This window comes from Penicillium argentinense (genome assembly GCF_028826775.1).
Source record: "Penicillium argentinense strain IBT 30761 chromosome Unknown utg000001l_segment0_segment0, whole genome shotgun sequence".
NCBI classification, from domain to species: Eukaryota; Fungi; Ascomycota; class Eurotiomycetes; order Eurotiales; family Aspergillaceae; genus Penicillium; species Penicillium argentinense.
The window spans coordinates 1,468,544-1,493,315 of NW_026622660.1; the positions used below are offsets into that span (position 1 = coordinate 1,468,544).

At 52.8% G+C, this 24,772-nt stretch overlaps 9 protein-coding genes across 9 annotated transcripts; 4 read left to right on the forward strand and 5 right to left on the reverse strand.

The window, feature by feature from the left end:
- Positions 1 to 357: 357 nt before the first annotated feature.
- N7532_000487 (Rtr1/RPAP2 family protein phosphatase) lies at positions 358 to 1,404 on the reverse strand (the record flags this gene model as incomplete). Its single annotated transcript, XM_056612991.1, has 1 exon — positions 358 to 1,404. One exon carries the CDS (start codon positions 1,402 to 1,404, stop codon positions 358 to 360), a length of 1,047 nt encoding a protein of 348 aa, XP_056480215.1.
- Positions 1,405 to 2,335: 931 nt separating this feature from the next.
- Positions 2,336 to 6,089, forward strand: N7532_000488 (SH3 domain protein; the record flags this gene model as incomplete). Its single annotated transcript, XM_056612992.1, has 3 exons — positions 2,336 to 4,067; positions 4,126 to 4,215; positions 4,279 to 6,089. 3 exons carry the CDS (start codon positions 2,336 to 2,338, stop codon positions 6,087 to 6,089), a joined length of 3,633 nt encoding a protein of 1,210 aa, XP_056480216.1.
- Positions 6,090 to 6,721: 632 nt separating this feature from the next.
- Positions 6,722 to 8,161, forward strand: cwc25 (U2-type spliceosomal complex subunit CWC25; the record flags this gene model as incomplete). The annotated part of the gene is made up of 2 exons (XM_056612993.1): positions 6,722 to 6,750; positions 6,817 to 8,161. 2 exons carry the CDS (start codon positions 6,722 to 6,724, stop codon positions 8,159 to 8,161), a joined length of 1,374 nt encoding a protein of 457 aa, XP_056480217.1.
- A 531-nt stretch (positions 8,162 to 8,692) lies between these two features.
- N7532_000490 (putative AP-2 adaptor complex subunit beta) lies at positions 8,693 to 11,375 on the reverse strand (the record flags this gene model as incomplete). The annotated part of the gene is made up of 6 exons (XM_056612994.1): positions 8,693 to 9,818; positions 9,874 to 10,302; positions 10,360 to 10,724; positions 10,786 to 10,861; positions 10,932 to 11,116; positions 11,340 to 11,375. 6 exons carry the CDS (start codon positions 11,373 to 11,375, stop codon positions 8,693 to 8,695), a joined length of 2,217 nt encoding a protein of 738 aa, XP_056480218.1.
- Positions 11,376 to 11,901: 526 nt separating this feature from the next.
- Positions 11,902 to 12,572, forward strand: N7532_000491 (ER membrane protein complex subunit 4; the record flags this gene model as incomplete). The annotated part of the gene is made up of 2 exons (XM_056612995.1): positions 11,902 to 12,443; positions 12,497 to 12,572. The coding sequence occupies 2 exons, from the start codon at positions 11,902 to 11,904 to the stop codon at positions 12,570 to 12,572; spliced, it is 618 nt and encodes a 205-aa protein (XP_056480219.1).
- Positions 12,573 to 12,764: 192 nt separating this feature from the next.
- bna5-1 (kynureninase) lies at positions 12,765 to 16,438 on the reverse strand (the record flags this gene model as incomplete). Its single annotated transcript, XM_056612996.1, has 7 exons — positions 12,765 to 14,057; positions 14,125 to 14,407; positions 14,459 to 14,559; positions 14,857 to 15,236; positions 15,291 to 15,771; positions 15,835 to 16,181; positions 16,249 to 16,438. The coding sequence occupies 7 exons, from the start codon at positions 16,436 to 16,438 to the stop codon at positions 12,765 to 12,767; spliced, it is 3,075 nt and encodes a 1,024-aa protein (XP_056480220.1).
- A 280-nt stretch (positions 16,439 to 16,718) lies between these two features.
- Positions 16,719 to 17,836, forward strand: N7532_000493 (HesB/IscA family protein; the record flags this gene model as incomplete). Its single annotated transcript, XM_056612997.1, has 2 exons — positions 16,719 to 17,048; positions 17,471 to 17,836. 2 exons carry the CDS (start codon positions 16,719 to 16,721, stop codon positions 17,834 to 17,836), a joined length of 696 nt encoding a protein of 231 aa, XP_056480221.1.
- Positions 17,837 to 18,554: 718 nt separating this feature from the next.
- On the reverse strand, positions 18,555 to 20,121 carry N7532_000494 (putative eukaryotic translation initiation factor 3 subunit EifCl; the record flags this gene model as incomplete). The annotated part of the gene is made up of 2 exons (XM_056612998.1): positions 18,555 to 19,676; positions 19,816 to 20,121. 2 exons carry the CDS (start codon positions 20,119 to 20,121, stop codon positions 18,555 to 18,557), a joined length of 1,428 nt encoding a protein of 475 aa, XP_056480222.1.
- Positions 20,122 to 20,922: 801 nt separating this feature from the next.
- N7532_000495 (putative C6 transcription factor) lies at positions 20,923 to 23,209 on the reverse strand (the record flags this gene model as incomplete). The annotated part of the gene is made up of 5 exons (XM_056612999.1): positions 20,923 to 21,343; positions 21,401 to 21,748; positions 21,804 to 21,983; positions 22,052 to 22,203; positions 22,256 to 23,209. Coding segments are annotated over 5 exons (2,055 nt in total), but the record flags the coding sequence as incomplete, so codon positions are not given.
- Between the last annotated feature and the right edge of the window lie 1,563 nt (positions 23,210 to 24,772).

Genomic DNA, 24,772 nt, shown 5'->3' on the forward strand with positions numbered 1-24,772 from the left:
TTAGCTTAGAATGGAGTCTATGGATAAGGAATGAAAACATGATTCCCGTTGACAAAGGTGTCGCCGATTCTCCAGCTGGGGATGACGCTTGATTGCCAATTCTTGTCCTCGTGCGTTTGCCTGGGAGGATTTGCGCCCCCAGGTCGAACTACGTAGAGGGCCGTCTCGAATATCTGATTCGAGACGACTCGGTGACCTTGGTCCCGGCTACGCACAGATTCTTGGTGATCTTGCAGCTTGTGGTCATTTTGTAAATTTAATTCGTATGTCACCTTCGCCCAACCGGGTATAAATTGTAGAACGCCTTTCAAAGCACAAACCGCCAAGTGTATATGTCACTGGCTTTTGGATCAACTTTTATAGTTGGTCGAGCATGTCTTGACCATCTTGATTATCGGACGGTTGCTTCTGCCGCTCCTGGGGGATATAACCTTCGACCGATCCTCCATATGCATCCTCGGGTCTCAGCTCCGGCGCTCTGGCGACTGAGTCTGGTCCTTGCTCCTTTTCTTTAATTTGGATGTCCACACGTCCCTGTTGATGGGATAGCGCAGTGTCGCCGCGCTCCATTGCAAGTTCCTGCGATCGCCCAGTATCTTGGATCGTCAAGTTTTCCAAGCTAGTCGTAACGTCCGCTTGGCTGACTTTATCGGGTGCTGAAGCAGACGTCGAGCTGCCAGCCTTTGCCTTATGCTTTTCTTTTCTAGCCCAGGACTCTTCCAAAAGCTCAATCTTTATCGCGCGTGTCGCCTCTGCCCGTCTCTCCCACACCGGCTGCTCAGAGAGCTGCACACGAATGAACAGAGCCCGCTCCGCACATTCGTCCGAGCACCATTTCTCCAATTTCTCTCGAGGCACAATCTCCATGCTGCGTCCACGACCACCTGGTCCGCTTCCCTTTGGACCATATTTAAAGTGAAACGTCTCTCCCTTTGCGTTGGCTTCCTTGCGGTTCTTGCGCGGGCAGAGTCCATATCCACACAGGTCTTCGTAGTTTCGCTCCGTGATCAGATTGTCAAAATCGCCCGGGCGGAAACTTTTCATGGCTGATCTGAAGATCTGCTCTTCTTCAGTAGAGGGCGCAGCAGGGTCGGCGGACGGGGATGCGGGGATCGCGAGGAGGTCAATTATGCGGTCTAGGATCATGTCCTCGGCCTCTTTCTGGGTTTGGATCTGGTGCGCATGTTGGAGAGCGATCCCTAAGTGCTGCGGCGTTGCACCTGGTCGAGCTTGGAGATACCTTTCCTGCTCTTCTTGGGACGGCGGCGCGTACAGCGAGGATTGTTCGGCGTTGACGGCGGCGAAAGCAGACGGAAGCGACGTTCTGAGCGCAGAGTTTTGCGATGGACCCTGTCCTGACGCCATACTGTCAAGCTGTTCAGACTGATCAAAGACCAGGATCATTCGGAGCTCGAAAAGGTGGCAGATGCGAGAGAAGCAAGTCGCCCAAATTTTTTCGGGGTGAAATTCGGTGGCAGATACCAGTACAGCGGAAAAGGCGGGATGAGGGCAGGTCGCCAATGAGAGCACGCTGCACCCCTCCAAGGTGCTAACGTCGGCTTGGGCAGAAGCTGGGCGTGGCGAACGCTGGATATAAAAGAAGACCCAGCTGGCTGGCGGCCTTTGGTCTCACCTACGCTTCTACTCATGTTGTTAATATAACTAAAGTGCGCTGGTGCCGATTTTATAGTCGGTTACGTGGTGGAGTCTGTTCTATTCTCCGGGGCATCACAGAGACATCGGGCATACAGAAGATGAGACTGGACAGCACAGCCAGGATACATACTCTCAAGTACTACGAGTAGTACACTAGGGCAAGCACTCGTCAATACGCATTGCCACGTTCCTCGTGAGCTCCCCCAGCTGGGCAGTACCCTGGTTACTGGTTAGCCGCCGATCGTCAGTGTGGAGTCTCTCCCTCATCCCGCCAAGTGACGACCACCTCACTGCTCCCTCTTCCTCCCCTCCACGTCTCTCCCTCCTCCGTGCCCGCATTTAACCGGCTCTTTTCTTTTTTGCATCGATTTTCAATCCCTGGCGCAAGTTCGGGAGCTCGATTCTCCGACACGCAGTGAGTCCCTCCGCCCCTCCTTCAAGTCCCCCCTCATCGCCGACTGCTAGGCACCACTCATCCACACTTTCGTCATCCGATCTGACCGACCTTTGGTGCTACCCAGAAATCATTCCACGCCACTTCTACGACCCCTGCATGCTGGAGGTTTTGAAGCTGGTGCTTTACTCTGTACAGATTTCGCCTTAGTGTCGTCATCGCTTCCTCGTCCTTTAGCGTTCCCTTTACCTCCCGTCCCTCCGAGGTTGGGTGTCGTCTTGCCAGATGTCCAGCCCGCCTTTCACAGTTCGAGCGGTCTTCGAGTATACTTCGGGCCACGATGACGATCTCAGTTTTTCAATCGGCCAGGTGGTAACCGTCACCGCCGAAGAAGATGCTGAATGGTACTACGGTGAATATACAGATGGGTCCGGGGCCAAACAGGAGGGCATCTTTCCCAAGACCTTCGTTGAACGATATGAACCCCCGGCTCCTCCACGTCCGGCACGCCCGAGTAGGCCCAAGAAGGAACCCGAGCCAGAACTGGCCGAACCCTCCGCTACCGTGGTCGAGAGCCAGCTCCCTGCGGAACCCGAGGTTGCTCCGCAACCCCCAGTAGAGGAGCCCGAGCCCGAGCCCGAGCCTATTGCCCAAAAACCACCTGTGCCTGCACCCCAGTCCCCTCTGGACTCGAGTACTGCTCCTGAGGCTTCATCTTCGCCCCCTCAGCCCGCACAACCGCTACCTGCCCCTGTTGCACCTGCGGCCGACCCCGCGCCTCCTGTGGTCAAAGCCTCCAAGCCTCCACCACCAGCCGTTGCGGAGAAGCCCTCTGGCTCGTCGTTCAAGGACCGAATTGCTGCTTTCAACAAAACAGCGGCCCCGATTGCTCCATTCAAGCCGGGTGGCCAGCAGCAGCCTGGTTCCTTCGTGAAGAAGCAATTCGTTGCACCTCCTCCGAGCAAAGATTCTTTTGTTGCTCTGCCACGGGAACCGGCTCCCAAAATTTACAAGCGTGAGGAAGATCCGGAGGTGCAGGAACAGGTTGCTCGTGAACCTCCTGTCTCAGAAAGCCGGCCACTACCACCACCTCCTCCTCCTCCACAGCCTCTCTCGCAAGAAAACGAGGAAGGCTCGGAGGATCAGCCTAAGCCTACAAGCTTGAAAGACCGAATCGCCCTTCTCCAAAAGCAGCAGCTTGAGCAGGCGCAACGTCATGCCGAGGCTACTCAGAAGAAGGAAAAGCCCAAACCTCCTAAGAAGCCTGTCGAGCAAGCTGCTGAACCTGCGGCTCCTGCGACTCCTGCGGAAGAAACCGAAGCTTCGCCTGTTGAACCAGCCGCAACTGCACGGGATCCTAGCGTCGACACATTGCGAGCCAAGGCCCCTCCCATTCAACCATCCGCTCCCTTCTCTCCCCACGAGGAGATTGCCAGTGATACCAATGATGCCGATTATTCCGCCGCCGCAGACTCTGAGGATGCGGGTGAGACCTCTACCAGCAAAGATGATGAGGATGAGCGCCCGCGCCAGGTTTCAACACATGCAGCTGAGCAAACAGGCGAAGAGGCGGATGTTGAGGAGGACGCCGAGGAGGAAGAGGAAATGGACCCCGAAACAAAGCGCAGAATGGAACTTCGTGAGCGCATGGCGAAAATGAGTGGCGGCATGGGAATGATGGGTCTTTTCGGACCACCAGGCGGTCTTCCAGGCATGTCAACTCCTGGAGCTCGCAAGCCCAAGACTCCTGGTGAATCGGAGAAGAAATTTGCTGAGCCGGAACCCACTTCCCCGGGAAATGCCCCTCCCGTCCCCATGGTTCCTTTGCCCGGAATGAACATCAGTACCAAGCCTCCACCTCCTGCCGATGTTGAGAAGGAGGAAGGAGAGCCTCTGGCGACCCCGGTCTCGGAGCAGCATCCTCCCCGAGAGGTGCCAGATGTAGAAGAAGCTGTTCATGAGGGTGCTCCTCCGCGTCGCTCGACTGACAGACCTTCTCCTGTCCCTCCTGCTACTGGTAAGACATTCTGCCAATCTCATATAAAGCCCATTGATTGACCTCATCATTCTTTCAGCCCCTGCGCCACCACCTCCTCAAACGCGCCCCGTTCCGCCTCCGCCAGTGCCAGCTGATGAGCCTGCTTCCCCTCCTCCAGTCCCGGGAGGTAAGTTAAGTTCGGAAGCTGTCCTGACAATTATTTGAGCTAATGCACTGACAGTAGTTCCAGGTCGGCCTGTTCCTCCCCCGCTAAGGCCCTCTGATGTGGGCAGCGAATCCGACGATGAGCTATCTGTCCATGCGAGGAACTTGTCCTTGAGCTCTGGTCATCAGGGTCAACCTGCATCCATTCCTCCACCAGTTCCCGCACCGGCAGTTCCTGATCGCTCTGACTCTCGACACTCCTCGACCTATGACACGACTCCATCAGCTCCTGCGGCCGAACGGAGAGCCAGTCGTGTGCCTCCGCCAGTCCCATCAAACCCTCCTGAGCCCCCGGAACAGAGCCGCGCTCCACCCCCACCTCCTCCTGGTCCACCCCGTCGACGCTCCACCGCTGACAGCCGTGGAAGTGCTATGTCCGCTCCCCGGCAGGCTGGAGAGGATGTGGAAGGCGAAGTCACTGAATACGATGGGGATTATGATACCGATATTGCCTCTGGGGCCAAATTCAAGGATGCTCTACGCTCTCATGAGCGCGACTCTAGCTTTGACGAAGGAACCATAACGGATGACCATTCTCTTCAATCCCCTCGCAGCCCCAAGGAGGCCCGCCAACCTCCCCCTCTTCCTCCGACGGCTGCTCCGAGGGGAGTTCCGCCACCGCCACCTAATCAGCCTCCTCGGAATGCCCGAGCTTCCATTGATACTCCCCGAGGGCCCCCTCCACCGCCGCCTGGTAGGGAGCCCCCTCGCAGTGGTGAGGGAGATGATGACTATGACCCATTCAATTATGCCGCTCCTCACCATGGTTTGCCCACGCCTCCCATCCCTGGGGGTCGCCCCGAGGCTCCGCCTCCTCCCCCTCCGCAGCCCATGACCGAGAACTACGACGATATGTACGACGCCTCTCCTGTCCAAAGCCCTGTTCAAGAGACTCAGCATGAGAAGCGACCTTCTCTTGCGCCACCACCTCCGCCCTCAGGTCAAGCACCTTCTCTTCCGTCTCCATCCGTTGGTCGCGGCCAGCGGGGTTCTATGGATTTATTGAGAAGCCAGCCCAGTGTCCGTCGATCTATGGATATTTCTCGGCCGTCAATTGACCAGGGGTATATCGCTACTGAGATCGATCTGGCAGAGAACACTATTTGGTGGACTCAGCCTAACGTTCCACCTCCTGCCTTCCAGAACCGCAAAGATATACTTCTCGAGTTCGAGGAGTCATCTTCTTCGAAGCGTGGCGGCAAAACGATCATCTCCAAGGACATCTATGCCTTGTTCATTGATTATTCCCAGACTGTCGTGACGGTTCAATTTGATGCCAAGAACCCTGCGGATGCTGCACTTGAACAGCGTCATGAAGGCTCCCCACTTCAACCCCGGCAGGATCAATTGGAACAAGCGCATGTACAATTCGGAGCTCGCATCTCTGATTCTGTCAACTCCATTCAAAATTCGACCGTCGGCGATGGCACTCCATTTGGGTTTGTCCAACATCTCCTCGACCCTCTGTCAGATGCACTTTTGCCAATTGGCACTCGAGCCTACGGTGCCTTGGTATACTCCAACCTGGCCAACGCCTCTGTGTCGCAGAATGACGAGATTCGAGCCGGTGACATTGTCAGCTTCCGCAACGCCCGTTTCCAAGGCCACCGTGGCACCATGCATCAGAAATACAGCGCTGAGGTTGGCAAGCCTGACCATGTAGGCGTTGTGGTTGACTGGGATGGTACAAAAAAGAAGATTCGTGCCTGGGAGCAGGGCCGCGAGAGTAAAAAGGTGAAGATGGAGAGCTTCAAACTTAATGACATGCGCAGCGGCGAGTGCAAGGTCTGGCGAGTGATGCCGCGCAGCTGGGTCGGCTGGGAGTCTACGAAGTAGTGGACAGACCTCAATTTCACTTGGTGCGATGGAATGATATTTCCCCTTTTCTAGATCGGTGAGACCGTGTATGATTCATTATGTTGACTCGCTCCTCACCACCCACCCCCTATGTTTCTTTCCTGTTCTTTCTTTCTATTTATCATCCTGCTTATGTGGTAATGAGAAAGCCTGGGTGATTATTTTTGATGGAGAATTGAGCGAGCGTGCACCCTGTTCTTTCTTTTCTTGTGGTAAATTCTGCATGATGAATGTTTCCCGCTCCGCCATGTTTTCTCCATTACCTGTATCTATTTTCGCAATGTATTCATTGAATTCCCAATATAAAGCTTTCTACACTCGCGCAGTCAAGTGTCGAACGATTCTTTCCGGGGAGGTGGGTAAAATCACGTGATCGATACATGCCAAGACTTTGGGCTACAAGGCTGCAGTGCATCGTAGACTTATCGGCTGGGTACCTTATCAGGTCCAACCTTCCCATTCCTGAGGATCTCAACTTACTTTCCTCCAACCCGCGTGTCGCCCCCCAACTGACCAATCTTTCCACCACTTTTCTCTCCTAGCAACACTTCTCCTGGTGATTCACCACTCCCCATTCTAGGGAAATCTCAAGATCATCTCACTGCCGCAATATGGGTGGCGGTGACCTAAATTTGAAGAAGTAAGTACTCAAGTCTCTCGAAAACGTCAACAAAATAGGTCGACTAACATTTCGGCTTGTCCCTAGGTCCTGGCATCCGTCGCTCAAGCGCAACCAGGAGCGCGTATGGCAGGAAGAACAGCGTGCGCTGGAGGAGCGCAAGCGCATCGAGCAAGTTCGACGTGAGCGCGAAGAGGAACGTCAAATCGAAGAGCTTCAGCGCCTCCAAGAAGCCTCCGGCAAGCCGAAACAGCAGAACCGAGTCGACTGGATGTACCAAGCGCCCAACAGTGAATCGGGTGGTCATGTCTCTGAAGAAATGGAAGGATATTTGCTGGGAAAGCGACGAATCGACGGCATTCTACTGAAAAAGGACAACGACGCCCAGAAACTCGAGAAGGGCGCCGATTTTGTTGGACATGCCGCCGTGACTGCAGGCCCTCCCGTTGGATCATCCCGGGATACAATGACCAAGGTTATGGCAGACCCGCTGCTGATGATCAAGAAAAAGGAGCAAGAAGCGCGCGAAGCAGCGATCAAGGCAGCTATCCGAAACAAGGAACAGGAAGAAAAGCACTCTCGCCGTCATGATCGTGATCGGGGCCGCGAGAGAGACTACCGTCATCGTGATCGAGATCATGACTCCAAGCGCCGCCGCTACAGCGATGATGCAGAAGATGAACGCCGTCACCGTTCCCACCGCCGCTCTCACCGACACCGATCCCGATCTGCTTCCCCCGGTCGATCTTCTCGCAAGCACCGCAGCGACCGCGACCGAGACCACAAGGATGATCGTGACCGTCGAGACGGTGAGACGAGATTACGCCGAGACGACCGCGACCGAAACCGCGAGGATAATCGTGACCGTCGAGATGATGAGACGAGATCACGCCGAGACGACCGCGACGGGGACCGAAGCCGTGATCGCAGATACTATCGTGGGAGAGATTCTCACAGCAGCCGCCACCGGGACCGAGACGACAAGCGTGAAAGCGAACGTGCCAGATCTCCGCGACGATCCCCTCCTCGTCGAGACTCTCCACCCTCGCGTTCTACTGAAGACCGCGACCGCCGCGATTCTGATGGTAAGGAGAGCGACCGCCGCCCCCGAGAATACAACAACAATCGGAGTGGCTATCATGACCGGGACCATGCTCCTTCCTCTCGTCCTGCACCGACCAAGATTGACCCCAAGGAAGCCGAACGCAAGCTGGCCGAGATGCAGTCCAATGCCAAGGAACTCGAAGCTGATCGGCTCAAGCGCCTTGCCGCAATCGATGCCAAGGAAGAGGAGCAGCGCAAAGCAGATGACAGCCAGCGTTCGGACCGTGGACGGTTCATGTCCCAGGTTCACAAGCGCGCGGGCGAGGACAGCCTTGACGAGCGTATTCGGCGCGGTCGTGGCGGATTGTCCAAGCTGGACGAGGATTGAAGAACGCACATGCAAAGTTTTGATCGCGATTTGACCTCATGTCAGCGCGGATGGATTTTTTTGATGGATTTCTGATTTGGCTTACGCCATATTCAATATTTTTACCCCCTAGTTTCACCCTACTTTTACCTGCCAGTGATATCCTTACCGTTTTACCCTAGCCAAGATCATGATCCATTCATACCTTTGTCCATTTCGGGAATCCCACTAGGGTTGTCCCCGGATCTTTTTCACGGTGCACACAATCTCGAAGCCAACCCATGGTGCACTGTGGGATCTCAGCAAGTTTTTGCTATCCAATCGAGCACCGAATTAGGCTTCAACAATAAAGCCCGGGTTCAGACTTGTGGTATTGCCATCACAATAACAGCGTGGTTGAAATACACTACATCTATGAAACATCCTAGAGGAAATCTATCAGTATGAAATATGTATAAATAACATTATCCTTTCAAGTTCCAATGCTGAGGGGTCGTTGACCAGATATCTATGCTCTCTACCTATCTACAATTACAACCAAAATCAAGCAACCTACAGAAGTAGCAATTCGCCTGTAGCAGCACCGCCAGCATATTGAGGCTGGTATCCTTGCTGCTGGTTCTGCGTGACAACAAACTGTGTCTGCGGTGCACCTCCGCTTCCAGCACCACCATCACCTCGGCCACCCAGGTCCAACGCGGCCATTTGCTGCGAGCCAATCCCGTTGAAGTACGAGTCCGCAGCACTGATCGCGTCGTTGGATGTGTTCGGAGCTGCAGTGGGGCCAGGCCCAGAGCCCGGCCCAACGGGGAAGTTGGGTGGAGGAGGAGCATTGATCGGGCTGATGGGGTTTCCCGTCGTAGTGATAGTGGCGAGACCACTGTTGCTCGTTGATGATGATGCGAGGTTGGCAGTAGGGGGGTTGTATTCGAGTAGGCTGGCGGTGCCGTCCTCGATCCGTGGCCGTTGCAGGGCTGGGCTGGGCTGCAGACGACGGGGACGTGCGGCACGGAAGACCTGGTGAATAGGCTTCAGGTAAACAGTTGCAAGTGTACCAACGTTCAGGCAGAGTTCCTCGAGGGTTCGGGGGTCCAGCTTTTCGCTCTCGGCGGTGATGGGTGGCTTCTGGCCCATCACCACCTGTTTGGCTGTTGCTGGGTCGGTCGACAGCAAACGCCAGTACATGTAGCCACGGTCTCTCAGGTCAGGGTCATCTGTTTCCTCTGTGCACCACTTGAGTACCTGCGGAACGAGCTGTTGGCCCTTCGTAGGCCGCTGAATAAAAAGCTTGACAGTAGCCGTGAGCAGGGCCAGCTGCACTTCGACTGTTTCATCGTGGAAGGTCGCAAGATAATCTTGGAGGAGACCATCGGAATTCTCAATGCGGTCCGCATACTGGCCAATGATCCAGATAACAGCCGCCTTGGCCTCAGGCTCGTCAAGGTCGTCGATATTGCGGATGACGTGGCTAATGATACTTTCGTACTTGTTGGGATACTTGCGGAAGATGTTGCGAATCACCACCGTCGCTTCTTGGATAATATACGGGATTTTGGCGTCGACCAGTTCCAGAAGTGTGTCGATGCACTGCTTGGCAGCGGACTCGATCTTAATTGCGAGCTTTCCAATGGCACGAACTGCTTTGCGCACGAAATGGACATCAATCTCGGTAGCATACCTGCAGGGAGATATTAGCAAAAGGCATATTGTTGAATGGATGACAAGGTACACACTCTCGAAGCTCTGCCAGGACCACCGAGATATTCTCCTTCGTTGTCAACATGAACATCAATTCCAACTTGGTCACCTTGACATAAATCGGGTCGTTATAATTACAGAAAAATACCCGAATGTCATTGCGCAAGACCTCGGGTCTCTTCTGTAGAATGAGAATGGCATTTCGCAATGCCAAATATTGAACCTCGGGCGGTTTTGAGAGCAAGGTGACGAGAGGAGGTGAGAGCTTCCGACATAATGAGGTGATGTGCTTCTCATCGGCGATATAGTTCATGAGGTAGAGGATGACTCGACAGGATGTGAGGACCACCGCGGAGTTCGAGTGAGAGAGCCGCGGGGCAATTCGCTCTGCCAGCAGAAGCGCCTCGGCAGTGTCCTGGGGCACATAGGACATCAAGGCCTCGAGAATGTAGGATTGGCCCCACCTGAACAATCGGTCAGCAAACCTATCTAGAAATTCTAAGAGGGACAAAGTTGCATACTCGGAGCAGTCGGGCAGGATTGAGACCAGCTTTGAAGCACTGACATAGTCGATGGTGAGTGAAATCGATTCACTCCGACCCCAGATGTCCACCAATGATGCCAAAACGCTGGAGACGACAGTTGGGTTCTCGTCCTTCAGCATCCGGTTAAGTCGGTCGATCAAGTCCGAGTTCTCCACCATCTTTTTGTCGTGCTCGTATAGCTTCGCGACACAGAACGCAGCCGTCTTGCGGACATAGGGGTCGTTATCCTGCATCAGGTGCTTGAGGGGTTGGAAGGTCGCCTCCACGAATTCGCGCACATGAACATATGATATAGTTCGCAGGGCGAGTGCGCGGACAAGCGGGTTGGTATCTTCCATATCCTAGTCAATGTCAGAAGTGCAGTCTTAAAGGAGCTGTTGTAACGATAGGGCACATCCATACATCGACCAATATCGGCAGCGCTTTCAGCGCAACATCGGGCTTCAGGCGAGAGTAGTTGACCAAGAACAAGAAACACCTAGCATGACTATTAGCAAACCAGTCCATAAATCCGCGACCTCGGGGGTTTATCGGTTTGTGTCTCGTACATCTTCTTGATCTCCAAACTCGGCAGGGTCATGCAGTCGATAACATCGGGAAACAGCGCAACCATGTCATTGTTGCTCATCGTCATGTTGGCGACAATCTTCTTCAAGGCGATCTTTTTGGCGGAGTAGTTCTTGTCTTTCTTGCCGCCGCTGTTGAGCTCTTGTCGCAGCTCGGCAACCTTGCCCTGTGGGTTTCGCGCAGAACGTGAGCTATAGGCCGGAGCATAGGGGGCAAATCCGATAAACATGAGGGGTATAATGTGGGACAGAACAAGCAAATAAAGGGCAAAGAGCAAGGTATTACGATGCTAGGTGTGCGAAAGCCTCCAGGGCCATAAGACGAGAGGAACATGGGCAGTGCGGGGAAAGGGGGAAGATCAGATGGTCCGACAGTTTGACAGTACTTACTCTGGCGAAGAGCTTCGCGTCGCCCCCGGAACTCATGGCTGCGTTGGGCGAATCGTAAGGTTACTTAAGCGCGGGTCTCGTCGGTAGTGCTTCTGGGCGAGTCTAGCGGCCTTGCAATTCGATCACATGCGACAATCGAGCTGGTTTCTGTCAAGAGATCGAGCAAGATGCGATCGTGGGGGGTTTGCGCGATGCGAAAATTCGAGAGGTCTAGTGTTGAGGTTCTCGGGGGGTTTCTGGAGGGGAGGATGTCTCAGGTCGGGAAAAGGCCGTGGATTGCTTCAGTACACCACAACTGTGGCCCGTTCGGGGGAATCGGAGACAGTGCGAATCATTGATTGAGCATAGTCAAGAGCAATCCTCAGTCGACGGGGGTGTGGAAGGTCCGAAACAGGGAGGAGCGTCAAGAGGGAAAGGAGAGTCGAGGGCGGAGTGGGAGCTGCGGAGGAAACCTCCTGGCACCGCGCGCCCCGTCATCTTCCCACTTTTTCGGTCCTTCCCCACGCCACCCTCTCTCCATCACCCCCTTCAGCACCGACAGTCCGCTGGATACGCAGTGATCATGTCTGCGCTCCCTCCTCCGCCCCCGCCGCAATGGGTCGTCGCGCTCAACTCCCCGATGCCGCGTCCTACGAAGGCGGCCAACAGCATCCCGGATCCACCTGGCTTCTCGAGCTCAAGCACCCGAGGTGGTAAACAGGTGAGCTTGCATAGCGCAGACAAGATCGTGATCAGGGCTGACAGGGGTACCTACCAGCGTCAGCAACAGGACAAACAACCGAGCGCAAAGAGACCCGAAGAGACCGACGCCCTGAAGCTGAAGAAGGCTTGGGAGATCGCCATCGCCCCGTCGAAGCAACTCCCCATGCAAGCGATCATGATGTACATGTCCGGCAACAGTCTTCAGATCTTCAGCATCATGATGGTTCTGATGCTGTTCAAGGGTCCCATCCAGGGCTTGATCAACACCAATGCGGCCTTTGCTAAATACGAGACACCGTCGACACGTGGACGCCTGCTTGGAGTGAAGGCGGTATATGTCTTGATGCAACTGCTACTGCTGGCTCTTGGGGTGTGGAAAGTTAATGGAATGGGACTGTTGCCGTATGTGTCCCACTTCTACCCATGTTATCGCGGTATACTAACTCTTCGGACAGAACCACAAGGTCGGATTGGCTTGCGTGGGAATCAGAGCGCCAGCCTCTGGAACGGGCATATTTTGCATTCAAGTGATACGCACGATACCAAAATGACGGTAGCAATTAATTCAAATTATGCAAGACTGTTGTCTTCACTCTATCCATGTCATCCCATTAATCTATCATGCAAAGGCATCGCCAAAAACTACCCCTATGCTCATTATTTGATCGTAACGACATTAATTGCACAAGGGCATTCAAAACTTCCCACATAGCTGGAGTCCAGTTATCTCAAGGTTTTCTCGTCGCCAGTGCTCATTTCACCAGCGAGCTTCTTCGCCTCGTCCTTTTGCCGGCGCGCTTCGCGCCATGCAGGACCTCGATGAATCTCCCATAGGAGCAGTGGTGACGTGGATAACATCACAAGTGCAATGAAAGTAAAGCACCATCCACGGCCCATAGCCGAGAGCATAGGGTCAATCAGGGCCGTAGCACCAGCGCCGAGCAAGCACCGGACAATATTGTTCGCCGCAGTGGCTTTGGCAGCTTGCGTCGGGTACAGATCGACCAACAGTGTACTCACAGTGTTGAACGCGCCTGTCAAAGTAAGACCCATGATGAATAGGATGCTCGTCGGCGCAGCGAGGTGGACACCGTAATTGAGGCACCATCCAAAAGCCAGAATGCACAGACTTCCAATGGAAAGCATCGGGAAAGCTATCTGAAGACGCGCTTTCTCGATGGGGAAATTTCTCAAGTCTGTGTGACGATTCTTGACCAATGGTAACCCCATCTTGGTCGCAATACGCCGGTAATTGCGGTCCAGGAAACTCCCATTCAAGATCGATGCAATGCTGGCACCGAGGCCAAACGGAATGTAGCACAAGCCGATCTGGAGATCGTCCAGACCATAAAGATCGTTGTAGATGGACGGGATCGTGGCACTGACATCGTAAAAACCGGCAAAAAGTATCGCATTCGAAAGGAGAATGATAATGGTATCCTTCTGACAGACGATGGCAAGGGTCTGGAATGGGTTCGGAAACTTGAGCTTTTGCTTGGGCGAGCTTGCTGGCGACTCAACCCCCTCTTCACTGGCCTTGCGCGACTTCAGGTAATTCATCAAGGACATGTTCCATTTTTGCGGTGGTAGTGACCCATCACCAACGACGCCTCGAGCAGTCTCTGGGAAAATTACAAGAAATGGGATCATGAAGGCTCCTGAAAATATCACAAGGAACCAGAAGATCGCTCTCCATCCAAGGTACTGAGACAGCAGGCCACCAATCACTGGGCCGATAGAAGGACCCAGGAGAGAGCCGGCCGTCACAAATCCCATATAGGATCCTCTTCGAGACGCTGTAGCCACGTCAGAGACCACGCCAGACGAAAGGGCAATAGTAGTGCTGCTTCCAGCGCTTTGGAGGCATCGAAGGACAAAGAGTGCTGCATAGTTGTTCTGCAGAGCCAGTCCAATATTGGCAGCAATGTAGATCGTGAAGCACAGAATGTATGCGGGTCTTCGTCCGGCCTTATCGGCAAAATCACCAATGAACATCGGCGACAGGCCTTGAAAAATCTGGTATGTCGAAGTTGTAAGTACACCAAGAGCCTCGAGTCATCGATTAGAATAACGGTTGCCTTACCATATAGCTCGTGAGGGTCAGGTTCATCAATGAATTTGGCACATGAAGATCCCGGGCTAGAGTATTCAACGCCGGGAAGTAGATCTGCGACGAAACAGGCGAAAAGAACCCAGCCCAGGAAGCCATAAAGACAATGTATCGTCGTTGACTGATCGTAAAGACGGAGTAGTCGACATCAGCGACATCGCCGCTTCGGTTCCCCGCACCTCCAGATGTATTCTGAGCAGACTCCGGATCGGCCGTGGCCGTCACAGTTGGCGCTGATGTTCCCATCTTCGCTTTTCTTCACAGGGAGAGTATCCAGGACGATATCGCCCAGTACCTAGAGTGGTACCCAGAGTGAAGACGGCAAAGACACATCGGAGACTTTTCCGCTAGCAAAATGATATGATATGGCGTCTTTTGTGGCAGACTAATCCACTTCCAGTGCGGGGCCTAAACCAGTCAGTCACCTGTGGAGAGAAAAACAAGAAACGGTGCCGAAATGCCGGCCGCCGACCAATTTAGAGTGAGAACTGAATGCTTTTCGGCGGTTAACTCCGACCCGCATTTTGCCTTCTTCGGCACTTTTCAGGAACGCCGAGGGCTTAGTTTATGATAGATGGCTCTGTTTAGTACTCATTTCTGAGTATTCGGGATGTCGCGTGCAAGATACTAATATACATCACATCATTGTTGGCCCTTGACAGCTTCCCGGCATGCCTCCAGGAAAATTTGACAGAACTGCCATACCTCCGTATAAGTATTGTACAATGGGGCAGGTGCCACGCGAATAACGTCCGGTTTTCTTTCGTCAATGACCACGCTGTTTTCCTCCAGATGACGTAGAACGCTATCAAGAAGCCCTGGTCGGAGCCGAAAGCTCAGTTGAGCTCCCCTCTCGGTTGGGTTAGATGGCGTGATGAGAGTAAATGGCTTTTCTTCTAGAGAGGCATCCAATGGGTATTTCATCAGCAGGTGTTCCAGGTAGCCTGTGAGATTGAGGGACTTTTTCCGGATTTCCTCCATGGTGGCCCGGTTGAAGATCTCCAGGGAGGCAACGACCGCATTCATATCCAGAACAGAAGGGTTGGAGAGTTGGAAGCCTGCGGCACCAGGCTGAGGAACGAATTCTAATTTTCCGTTGTTAGCTCCATATGATTCACCAAAATTTGAGTGCCACCTACTGTTTTCCATATTGAAGCGAGTCTTGAGATCCCCGCCCCACCAACCTGCGAAGCGAGGACGGAAGGTCTCTTCGCTATCAGGCTGTTTCTCATCCACACGGCCATGCTTTTCGTGAACAAACAATCCTGCCATTCCACCGGGTCCGCTGTTGATATACTTGTAGGTGCACCATGCTGCAAAGTCGACATTCCACTCATGTAAACGCAGGTCAACGTTTCCAGCAGCGTGTGCACAGTCCCAGCCGATTAGGATACCCTTGGAGTGGGCATGGGCGGTGATTCTTTCGATATCGAAGTACTGCCCAGTATAGAACTGAATTGCCGACAGAAGAATCAATGCGGTACTCGACGCATTGTCATCAATGACCTTCAGTATTTGTTCGGTGCTCAGGATCGGTAGGTCCACATTCTCCGGCTCGATCAAAACCATGGCCTCCTTAGGGCTGAAGTTGTGGTGACGAATTTGAGATTCAATTGCATACTAACTTTCGTCAGTACTCGATCCTTCTTGGAAACTTGCATTGGGGTGTATGAAGAAGCCTACATGATCACTCGGGAATGCTTTGCCCTCCAAGATGATCTTGTACTTTTCACTAGTTGGCCGGTAAAAGCTCGCCATGAGAAGATGAAGATTAGCAGTTAGAGTACCCATGACCGCTACTTCGCTTTGCAAAGCACCCACGACAGGTGCCATGAGTTTGGCACCAGCCGTATCAACATCGACGAACGGTGGGAGGAGTTGATCCTCATGCGGAACAAAATGTCCGGTCACACCTTTGGTGGCCCATGTTCGCAAATACAGTTCAATATAATGCCGTGTCTTGCGGGGTTGAACACCTAGTGAATTGCCACAAAAGTAGATGCAGCGAGGATCGGAGCTTTCGTCACAACCTGCAGATCGGACAATGTAAATAATTTTGGCCTGCGTCACAATATATAACCGAGGTCCAAGACATACCTTCCTCTACTGCAAGACCTTTTCTTTTGAGATCTTGCTTGGAGGGAATAAGGAATTCGTCTCGAAACTGCCTCAGAGGATCCTGAGCATCGAGAGCTTCGGCATATTCTTTTTTGTAGGCTCTGATATCATCCTCGTAGGAAAGCGGGGGGCCAGTCCTCATATCGCGAAGATGCTGCCGCGAACCCATTGTAGCACTGGTTGCTTGTCGATGCAGCTTACCCACAACTCAATAAATCGTATCTCCTAGAGAGACCAGTTCCAAATCACTCTGCACTCCGACTGTGTACCGCTGTTCAACCTTCACCCCGCCATCTCCGGTCTTTATTCTGCCACCGCCCTCCGCCGTCGCTGACCAATCGTGCCACTGCCGAATCTGACTAACGCGATATCATCGGATGAGACGATGCGATAGACAAAGCTTCTCTTCGCCATATTTCCAGTCAAGAGACTGACACACACCTCCGAACATGTCTCGGTCACTATTTCCATCCACATCCGCCCGCCGGCTCTCGCAGCAACCCGCACGTCTCTTCTCGACTTCCCGACCCGCCTTGCGCCTCTCCGCAACCTCCGTCGGCGAATTCGCTACCTGTCGGCAAAGCGCTGCGCTCACTCCGCGAACCTCTCTTTGCAAATCTTCTTTCTCACGATCATATATCTCTCAATCCTCGTTGCGCCAGCAAGTCGCTTCATTTTCTGCGTCGTCAGTTCGCCCGGCTACCAAGGTCCTACAGAACCCGAGAACCGGAGACGATGGCGAAACGCTTATGATCGGAATATCGCCGCGAGCTGTGGAGGTACGTCTACAATGGATTTGAATTGCTTGAACTACCCCGTTTTATTTGAAAAGACATGCAAGCGTGTGGTGGCTCGGACGGGAACCTGTTTGGACTGTTGGGAACAGGCGTGCAGCGAGGCCACTGTCGGTATCTTCAACTTCCATCGGAAGGCAAACCAACAATGGCACCTTAAACCTGTCCTGGGCGTTGTCTAGTACATACGACCATAGGGTGTGGAGAACAGGGCTTCCCGTCCGCTCAGCCGTACTTAAGCCACACGCCGGCAGGTTAGTAGTATGGTGGGTGACCACATGCGAATCCCTGCTGTTGTATGTTTTTGTCCTTTTTTTTTTTTTTTTTTTTGTTTGGCTCGTTGTCGATCTTTCACCCTCCCTTTTCTTTCTTTGCATATTTCCCAGCCAGAGAGCTAACTGGAACAGCGTCTTCGTGAAATCACCGACCCGTCCACTTCACCTTCTGCCACAAAAGAAGAAAACCCTTACCACCATCTGCGCATCACTGTGACTAGTGGAGGTTGCCATGGCTTCCAGTACATGATGTCGCTCGAATCAGCATCCAAAATCGATGCCGAAGAGGACACAATTTTTGAGGGCACTGCCGAGCCTTCCGAAACCGATGCAGCAGGAGAAGCAAAGGTTGTCATGGACGAGCCCTCATTGGAGCTACTGTCCGGTAGCACGGTGGACTACACCACTGAGCTGATCGGCAGTCAATTCAAGATCGTGGACAACCCGCGCGCGACAAGTAACTGCGGTTGCGGAACAAGCTTTGATGTTAGCGATTGAGAAGAAATGGGGATCAAGTAAGTTGTTTATGGGAGAGATTGCAAAAATAGTGATCCGTCAGTATTGCAACTCCCCTGTTTCGCGTGTACACATATGGCATATTGCACATTGGAAAGATATAGGACTAGATTAATTTGCATGTATACCCCTCTTCTCTCTTTGACGCCTGCATATCTACTAGTTAAATACGAACTTGTACCATGTATTGTGGTCTTGTAGATCGACTACGATGGTAGAAGATGTCTACGAGGGACTGGACTGAACAGTGTCGTTGTCTATGCATTTCATCAAATCTCTTTTTCTTCTACTTCACACTAAACACTCCACAGAGTGAATCACCTGTCAAAAGGCAGAACAGCAGACCGGGCAAATGTGAGAATCGTACGCCCTCCAGAGATATCGCGATAACCTGACTTGATTTTGGATCCCCTCGCCCTCACAATGAAGGACTCGGGGCCGTCAAATCACAGAAAGATGTAAATGAAAAAAGTATAGGGAAAAGCGTATAAAAAGCAGCGAGAAGTGGGCAATGTGTGGGGAAAATTGAAAACAACAAGGGGAAGCGGGAAAAGGTTATGAAAGAAAAATCATCTCGAGTCATGTCCGTTCTTTTCCTGCATGTAAAGTCCATACTTTACTTTTTCTCCTCTCCAAACACCTGCAGAGCATGCCATGGTGCAACAGTCAAACCACGTGGCTCCTGCGTATCGTAATGTCCTTAGTACACGCGGGTAAGGTTGCGCAGGTACCAATCCACCAGACGGCGGCCAGCCTTGGTCTCGCTGACGTGGATCAGGTCGTCCTCGAGAGCGTAGTCGAGATCGTTGGCAATTGCGGACTCGCCCTCGAGCAGGCCACCCTCGACCCAGCGGATCTGGCGGCTGCGCTGCTTGTTGACGAGCAACCAAGAGCGGAGCTGGTCGGGCTCAACCTCCAGGAAGCCAGCCAGCTTCTTGAGATCCATGGTGGTGTAGAGCTTCAGGTAGGAGCGGATGGTGGGGTTGAACAGGGTGTTCTTGACCTCATCCATGAAGATGGCGGTGTGGTGGTCGACGGGGTCGACGTTGACGGCGGGGTTGTCGAAGTCGGGAGGAGTAGGGCTGATGAACTTGGGGCAGGAGGAGCGGAACAGCTCTTCAAAGACGGGTAGGGCCTCGGGGCCGCCACGCTGCATGCGGTAAAATTGCTCGCCGTACTTCTCGCGCACGGCGGAGTGGATGGTGTCGTCCAGACGGGTGGGGTGGAGGGCGACACAGATGGCGATCAGGGCGTACATCTGATCGTTCTTCTTGGCAATGGCATCGTAGCCGTTGCCACCCTTCTGGAAGTTCTTCGTCCGGGAGACGTAGACCAGAATGTGGCTGAACATGCGGATGGCATCGCCGTAGCGGCGCATCATCATGTAGGAGAAACCCACGTAGTAGTAGGTGGTGAAGTGGGCGGCCATTACCCGGGCGAACATGGCCTTCTTGTTCATCTCGATATCGTCGAGAGTCTTCAGGGCCAGGCTGAAGTCACCCAACAAGCAGTGCACGCGAAGCAGACCAATGATGGAGAAGTAGCCCAGCATTTTGTACAGCGGGCGGGAGCCGTACTCGCCAGCGAAGGCAACGGGGTCCTCACCACGCTTCATAGCAGCCAGCTGCTCATTGATCTGGGAGCGCTGGATGAGGGAGTAGAGAACGTTGAGGACGGAGTAGCAGCCCCAGGTGTTGGGGTTCTCGCGGAGAAGCTGAGCCTCCTCCTCGTTGGATCCGCTGCGAGCAACGCGGTTGCGGTAGCGGCAGAACGACTCGAATTGGTAGATGAATTCATCGATAACATCCCAAGCCCAGTAGTACTAAACAGAAAAGCCATGTCATTAGTTCCATTTTTCTTCATATATTCATTGGTAGAATTGATCCAGTGATGAATGCCAAGCCACATATCTTTCATCATTTCTGGAACACCATTCTTGGGACGCGCAGTGAGAAACATACCGAGGGGACGTCCAGATCGACGGGGCCCTCCGAGTTCAAGATGTAGTGGAAGAGGCTGCAGTAGTTGTCGTAGCTGGCGAACTTGGTCTCCAGAGTCGCCTGGTATTCCAGCGGGGTAGCTGCGGCGGCCAGCTGTGCCTGGAGATCCTGGGGCTGAGAACCGCCGAGGGATGTTGTCCGGTCCAGATCACTCATCCCATCGTCAAAGTTGACCTGCTCGCGGTAGTCGTTGACCAGAGCCTCTTCCTCAACATCGGACTCATCGTTCAGGCTGGGGCGCGCATTGGCGCGGTCGTCGTACGACATTGTGGGCAGGCGAGGGAAAAGGAGATGCGAGGCGACAAGAATTGGAAATTTCCTCGAGGGACCGGGATGGAGGAGGCGGAGGGGAGAAGATGGGTGGGGGCGTCCGTCGTTCGGCGTGTGCGATTTGCCAAAGGTCGAATTTTGAGGATTTTCGCTTATCTTTATCTGCGCATAAAGAACATGATGACTAAGCTTGTGCCGGGATATGCAGCCGCTTGGCACCTGCAGCAAACTGACCACGGCGATTTACTGGATGCTCAATTATTTTATTGTAGTCTACTAGGCATATTAAATATTGTCCGTGGTACTTTCTATAGTTTGTGACCGAAATTTACGATACCTGTCGAATGGCTTGAATGTACTGGTAGTATAGGATTTCGACTCTTCTTGACTGTTCCGGCCAATTTTAGACAATCAAATCCTGGGATAAGAGAAAATAAAGCCCGATGGATTCCCACAATTATACACTGTGTAAAAGAGTTGAATATGTGTCTACAGAGTCTGCATTGCGGCTTCATGAAGTATGAGGGTCTGACCAAACCCATCAGAATGCTCCTGCAAGAGCTAGCTTGGACTATCTTCCAGCAGAAGGCAACAAAGTAGAAACTCCATTCACAAAAGATTGAAACCACTGTAGTGGTCATCGCTTTCTATTTTCAATATTTCCTGTCAGACCTGGTAGCTATCTTCGACATTTCTCGCCGACGGTCAATCGCTTAGGTAATGCCTTGTCTGCCCCTAATATCTATTCCTCCAAGAAGCCATTCCGCACGAACGGAAATGGTAGTTTAAATGGTCGCTCTATATCGATTCCTGTACTCTTCGTAGCTCAGACCCGTCCAGGATCGCAATAGCTTCGTTGGGCAACTTCACTGAGCCCTGAAGTGCCATAGAGTGGATGGCGTTGATAGTTTCGGCAGTCGGCTTGAACTTTTCGCTCAAAGCAATTCCGAACCGACAAATTTCAGTAAATGCTGCCTGTCTGATTTCGTCCTGGTCTTCTAGGTGATGCACCAAAACCCGAAGGGCTGTCTGGACGGCATCAACCAACTGACTGGGGATATGCTTAGTTCCATAGGACTGACGGTGGATGCGAAGGCACTGAGCCATTTCCTCCGCTTGAGCAAACCACTTATGCTTTAACTGGGCGATCTCCGTGCCTTGCTGATCACGCTCAATCAACATCTCTATGAGATGCATGATCGCTTGAAGGCATTTGATGCTTGAGCTGACAGTCAGCGAAGAGAGTGAGTATAGTAGACATGGAGCATGGGCTCACCGAACTATCAGAAGCTGTGGGACTGGTTCATTTCCGTTCTGCGACGCATTGGGCCAGGCCGCTAACCACTGTTGCAGTCTGGTGTATGGTTGTTCTGCTTTAGCAAATATAGCAGAGAAGTTGCTGCTTAGCTCCTCATCATCTAGAAGCTCTTCAACTTGCATCATGATCTCCGTCAAATCGGCAAGACCCTGTCTAACTTGAGGTAGATGCGCGCGCTTGGTGGCATATGTGATTTGGTTCGATCGAGGATATGGTGTCCAGTCAAAATCATGCTCGCCTCCTGTATCTATCCCAGACGCTGGTCGGGGAAGAGCTGACATTTTATGCAACTTCATTGACATTTGCCTGTATGTGGGTTAACCGCAAGGCCATTTGATTCGACAACATGGACATGACTGACCGATTCAAGCTGAAGATGCCCCAAGCCGTAATTGTACGAGAACGTTCCATCTCTGCTGTCATTTTCTCTCTGAATCGATGCTTTGATCTTGGAAGCATAAAGAGCCCTATATCCTGTGCTAGCTGAACTGCTTGTTGCAACATCAACCAGCTCAGGTCTGGTTTGCCCTGATATGAAAGCCTGTAGAACTCATTAGTATTCACGGAAGTTCCTAAATGAACTTTTGCGTATATCAGAAGATCACCTACACGCAACACAACATTAGAAGGGCTTGGATATTGGATAACGTCGCTCGCCCCTCCTGGGCTACCCACAATATCTCGGCTTCAGCAAAAAATGGCTGGCCACGTGAAAATGTGTTATCTGGGTTCGACAACACCCGGGGACTATCCGAGTATATCTATTGAGCGTTAGAAATGCGATAGTGTAGAAACTCAGACGGGGCATAATACGCTTGCCACAGATAGGAGACTGTTGACGAGGAGCGGCGAACAGAATTCCGAGTTGAGATCTTGCCGCCTCATATGTTCGAGAAAAACCCCCTGATCCAGAAACTGCGCACAAGGGTGGTCCCATGTGAAATAGAGGGAGACCAAGTGCGAGACAAAGTCGGTGTCATCGGTGACTTCTGTCCATGGTTTTGCCGGTACTTGATACAACGGGATATCGCAAAGGCTTTCTAAGGTCACTCGATAAGGATTAGATCCAACTCGGGCTGAATCCATATAGTGCTCTTCTTCCGGAGAAGTCGAGACCTTGTCAGATTCCAAAGGTCGCCGTAATTTATTCGCAAACTCGGTCACCGGAGATTCCAGCGACTGCTCCCCATCCTCCGATATAGAGAGCTGGCTGGCGCTGGCCAAGGCCCGTGTATCTGCAAAATGTGTGACCGGGCTTCCCACGGCACAAGCAAGGTCTCGCATGGAGCCATTGCTCTTTAACAGCTCTGTGATTTCTCCGAGCTTGTCTGGATTGGCGATCCTTATTGTCGACAGTAACGAATCTAGCAGCTTTTTATAATCGGCAAGTTCTTGTATGGTTCGCTTCACGGCCACTTTGCGTCGCAGGTCTCTGCTTGGGTCGAATTGACATTCGTCCTCGGCGCCAGCACTCAGGCAAGCCTTACATGGGGAGGGGGGCCAGAGCACTGTTGTCCCGTCGAATATCGTTAGCAACCCATTTTCTCTCTGATCATTCATGCCACGAGCCCTCGTGTTGGGTCGGGCCGATTTGTTGAGCGGTGGTTGACCTGCCTTTCTCTTAGCCTGCTTGCATGCTAAGCAGGCCGTGGAGTTCTTCTTCGGTCGAGTGACAGCCATGGAAGAAGGGCCAGCAAACATACGTGGTGGGCCTGGGGCCAGTGCCGGAAAATGTTTGGGGTTATCCTGATGGCTCATTTTCGTGTATCCTTTGAATCAATATGATTTGTGTTGCCATGCCTTGTTCAGCCAAATGGGACATCCACTGCCACTTAATCACCCAAGGATAGCGAAGCTGCAAGACATGGGAGGTCAGCCGAGCGCCTCGGTCGCGCGCGCGAGGAATCGCTCACACTAAGCCTGGGGTATTCATATAGGCGCTAGCGGAGGAAATTTCGGTATCGTCGATACAGCGTTAGATGGGAATGTGACTCGTTTTGCCGGGTCGTTGGTGGCCAGAATGCGCCTGCTGCGTTATGTATGGCCCGTTGGGACTCGAGGGGCAATGGGAAGGTCGGGCTAATCGTGTGATCAGCTCCATTTAGTATGCAGGTGACGAAAAAAAAAAAAATTGGATGATAACCGAAAGAAGAATGAGAGGGGCTCACGCTGGGCAAACAAATAGCTGTCACACAACCAGGGAGGCGAGCTGGGCCACTCCTGAACGTCACAAGTGGTTCGGAAGCGAATGGTCCAGTCGCCTGTCAATCTCCTACCGTTAAGGACATGCAGCGAGCATGGATTGGGGCCAAGTTCCTCAAGATGAGGCTAGTCGGGAATCCGGGCAACGTGAGATATGCATCAAGGAACCGGAAACGCCTGCGGAGCCGGACCCCGAGGGTGGAGTAGAAAACAGGGCGCTATACCGGGACCGAACAAGGGTCTGTATATGTTCAGCGCTAAAAAGAAGATCCGTTTGGAGGAAAGACGGGAGAAGCCAGCCAGTCGGGACTCGACAAGCCCGTGGAGTGCCGCTGCCCTACTTGTACCGTAAGGACTCCGCAAGGTACGAACAGTCGTACTTCGGGACTGCGGCGATGATCGTGGGTCTTCCCAGTTACGAGTTGACCGTTTACATAAAATCTTTTTTTTTCCCACTTTTTTCCCAGTTGATACCATCAGCCAGCCGACAACCTTTGGTTCCTGTTTATCTTCCAACATGACCAAGGCCTTGCTTGGGCTTGTAGTATCCGCAGCGCCACCTGTCTGCGTCGATCGACCCCTTCAATTCACACTGTGCCGCATTTTCATACAAATTCCGCGGGACTTCCTCTTCGGAGGTACCGACAATCAAAGCAACTGTGCCTTCGAACCGGCTTTGGGAGCATTTTTGCAGGTCCAGTCTGGAGATGATGCAACACTTGACTGCGACAATTGGACCAGAGGCACTGCTTAATGCCGATGGGATTGACGCAGTTCATGCATTCTTTCATCGATTGACTCGGCTCGTGCTGGTACAAAGTCCGGCACAATCGCAAGATATGACACCTAGTTGAAGTGTCAAAGGCGCGAAGATCTTTGAATCCTTCCCCTCGATTTCTGGGAATTACTCCCACCAGTCGGGGTAGGTGGCGACCATTCCCAGCGATCTGGTTGATGGGAACACCCATGAGCTCCCACGCTACAAGGACGGTGGTACACACGATACACAGCATCGCGTCCCGGACAGAGAGGGAGCGCTTCGCCACCCCGATCTAATTGAAATCAGTACCTTGACCTTCCCAGGATGTTCCGTGGTCCTTGATAGGCCTCTGGACCGTGGTGAGCCTT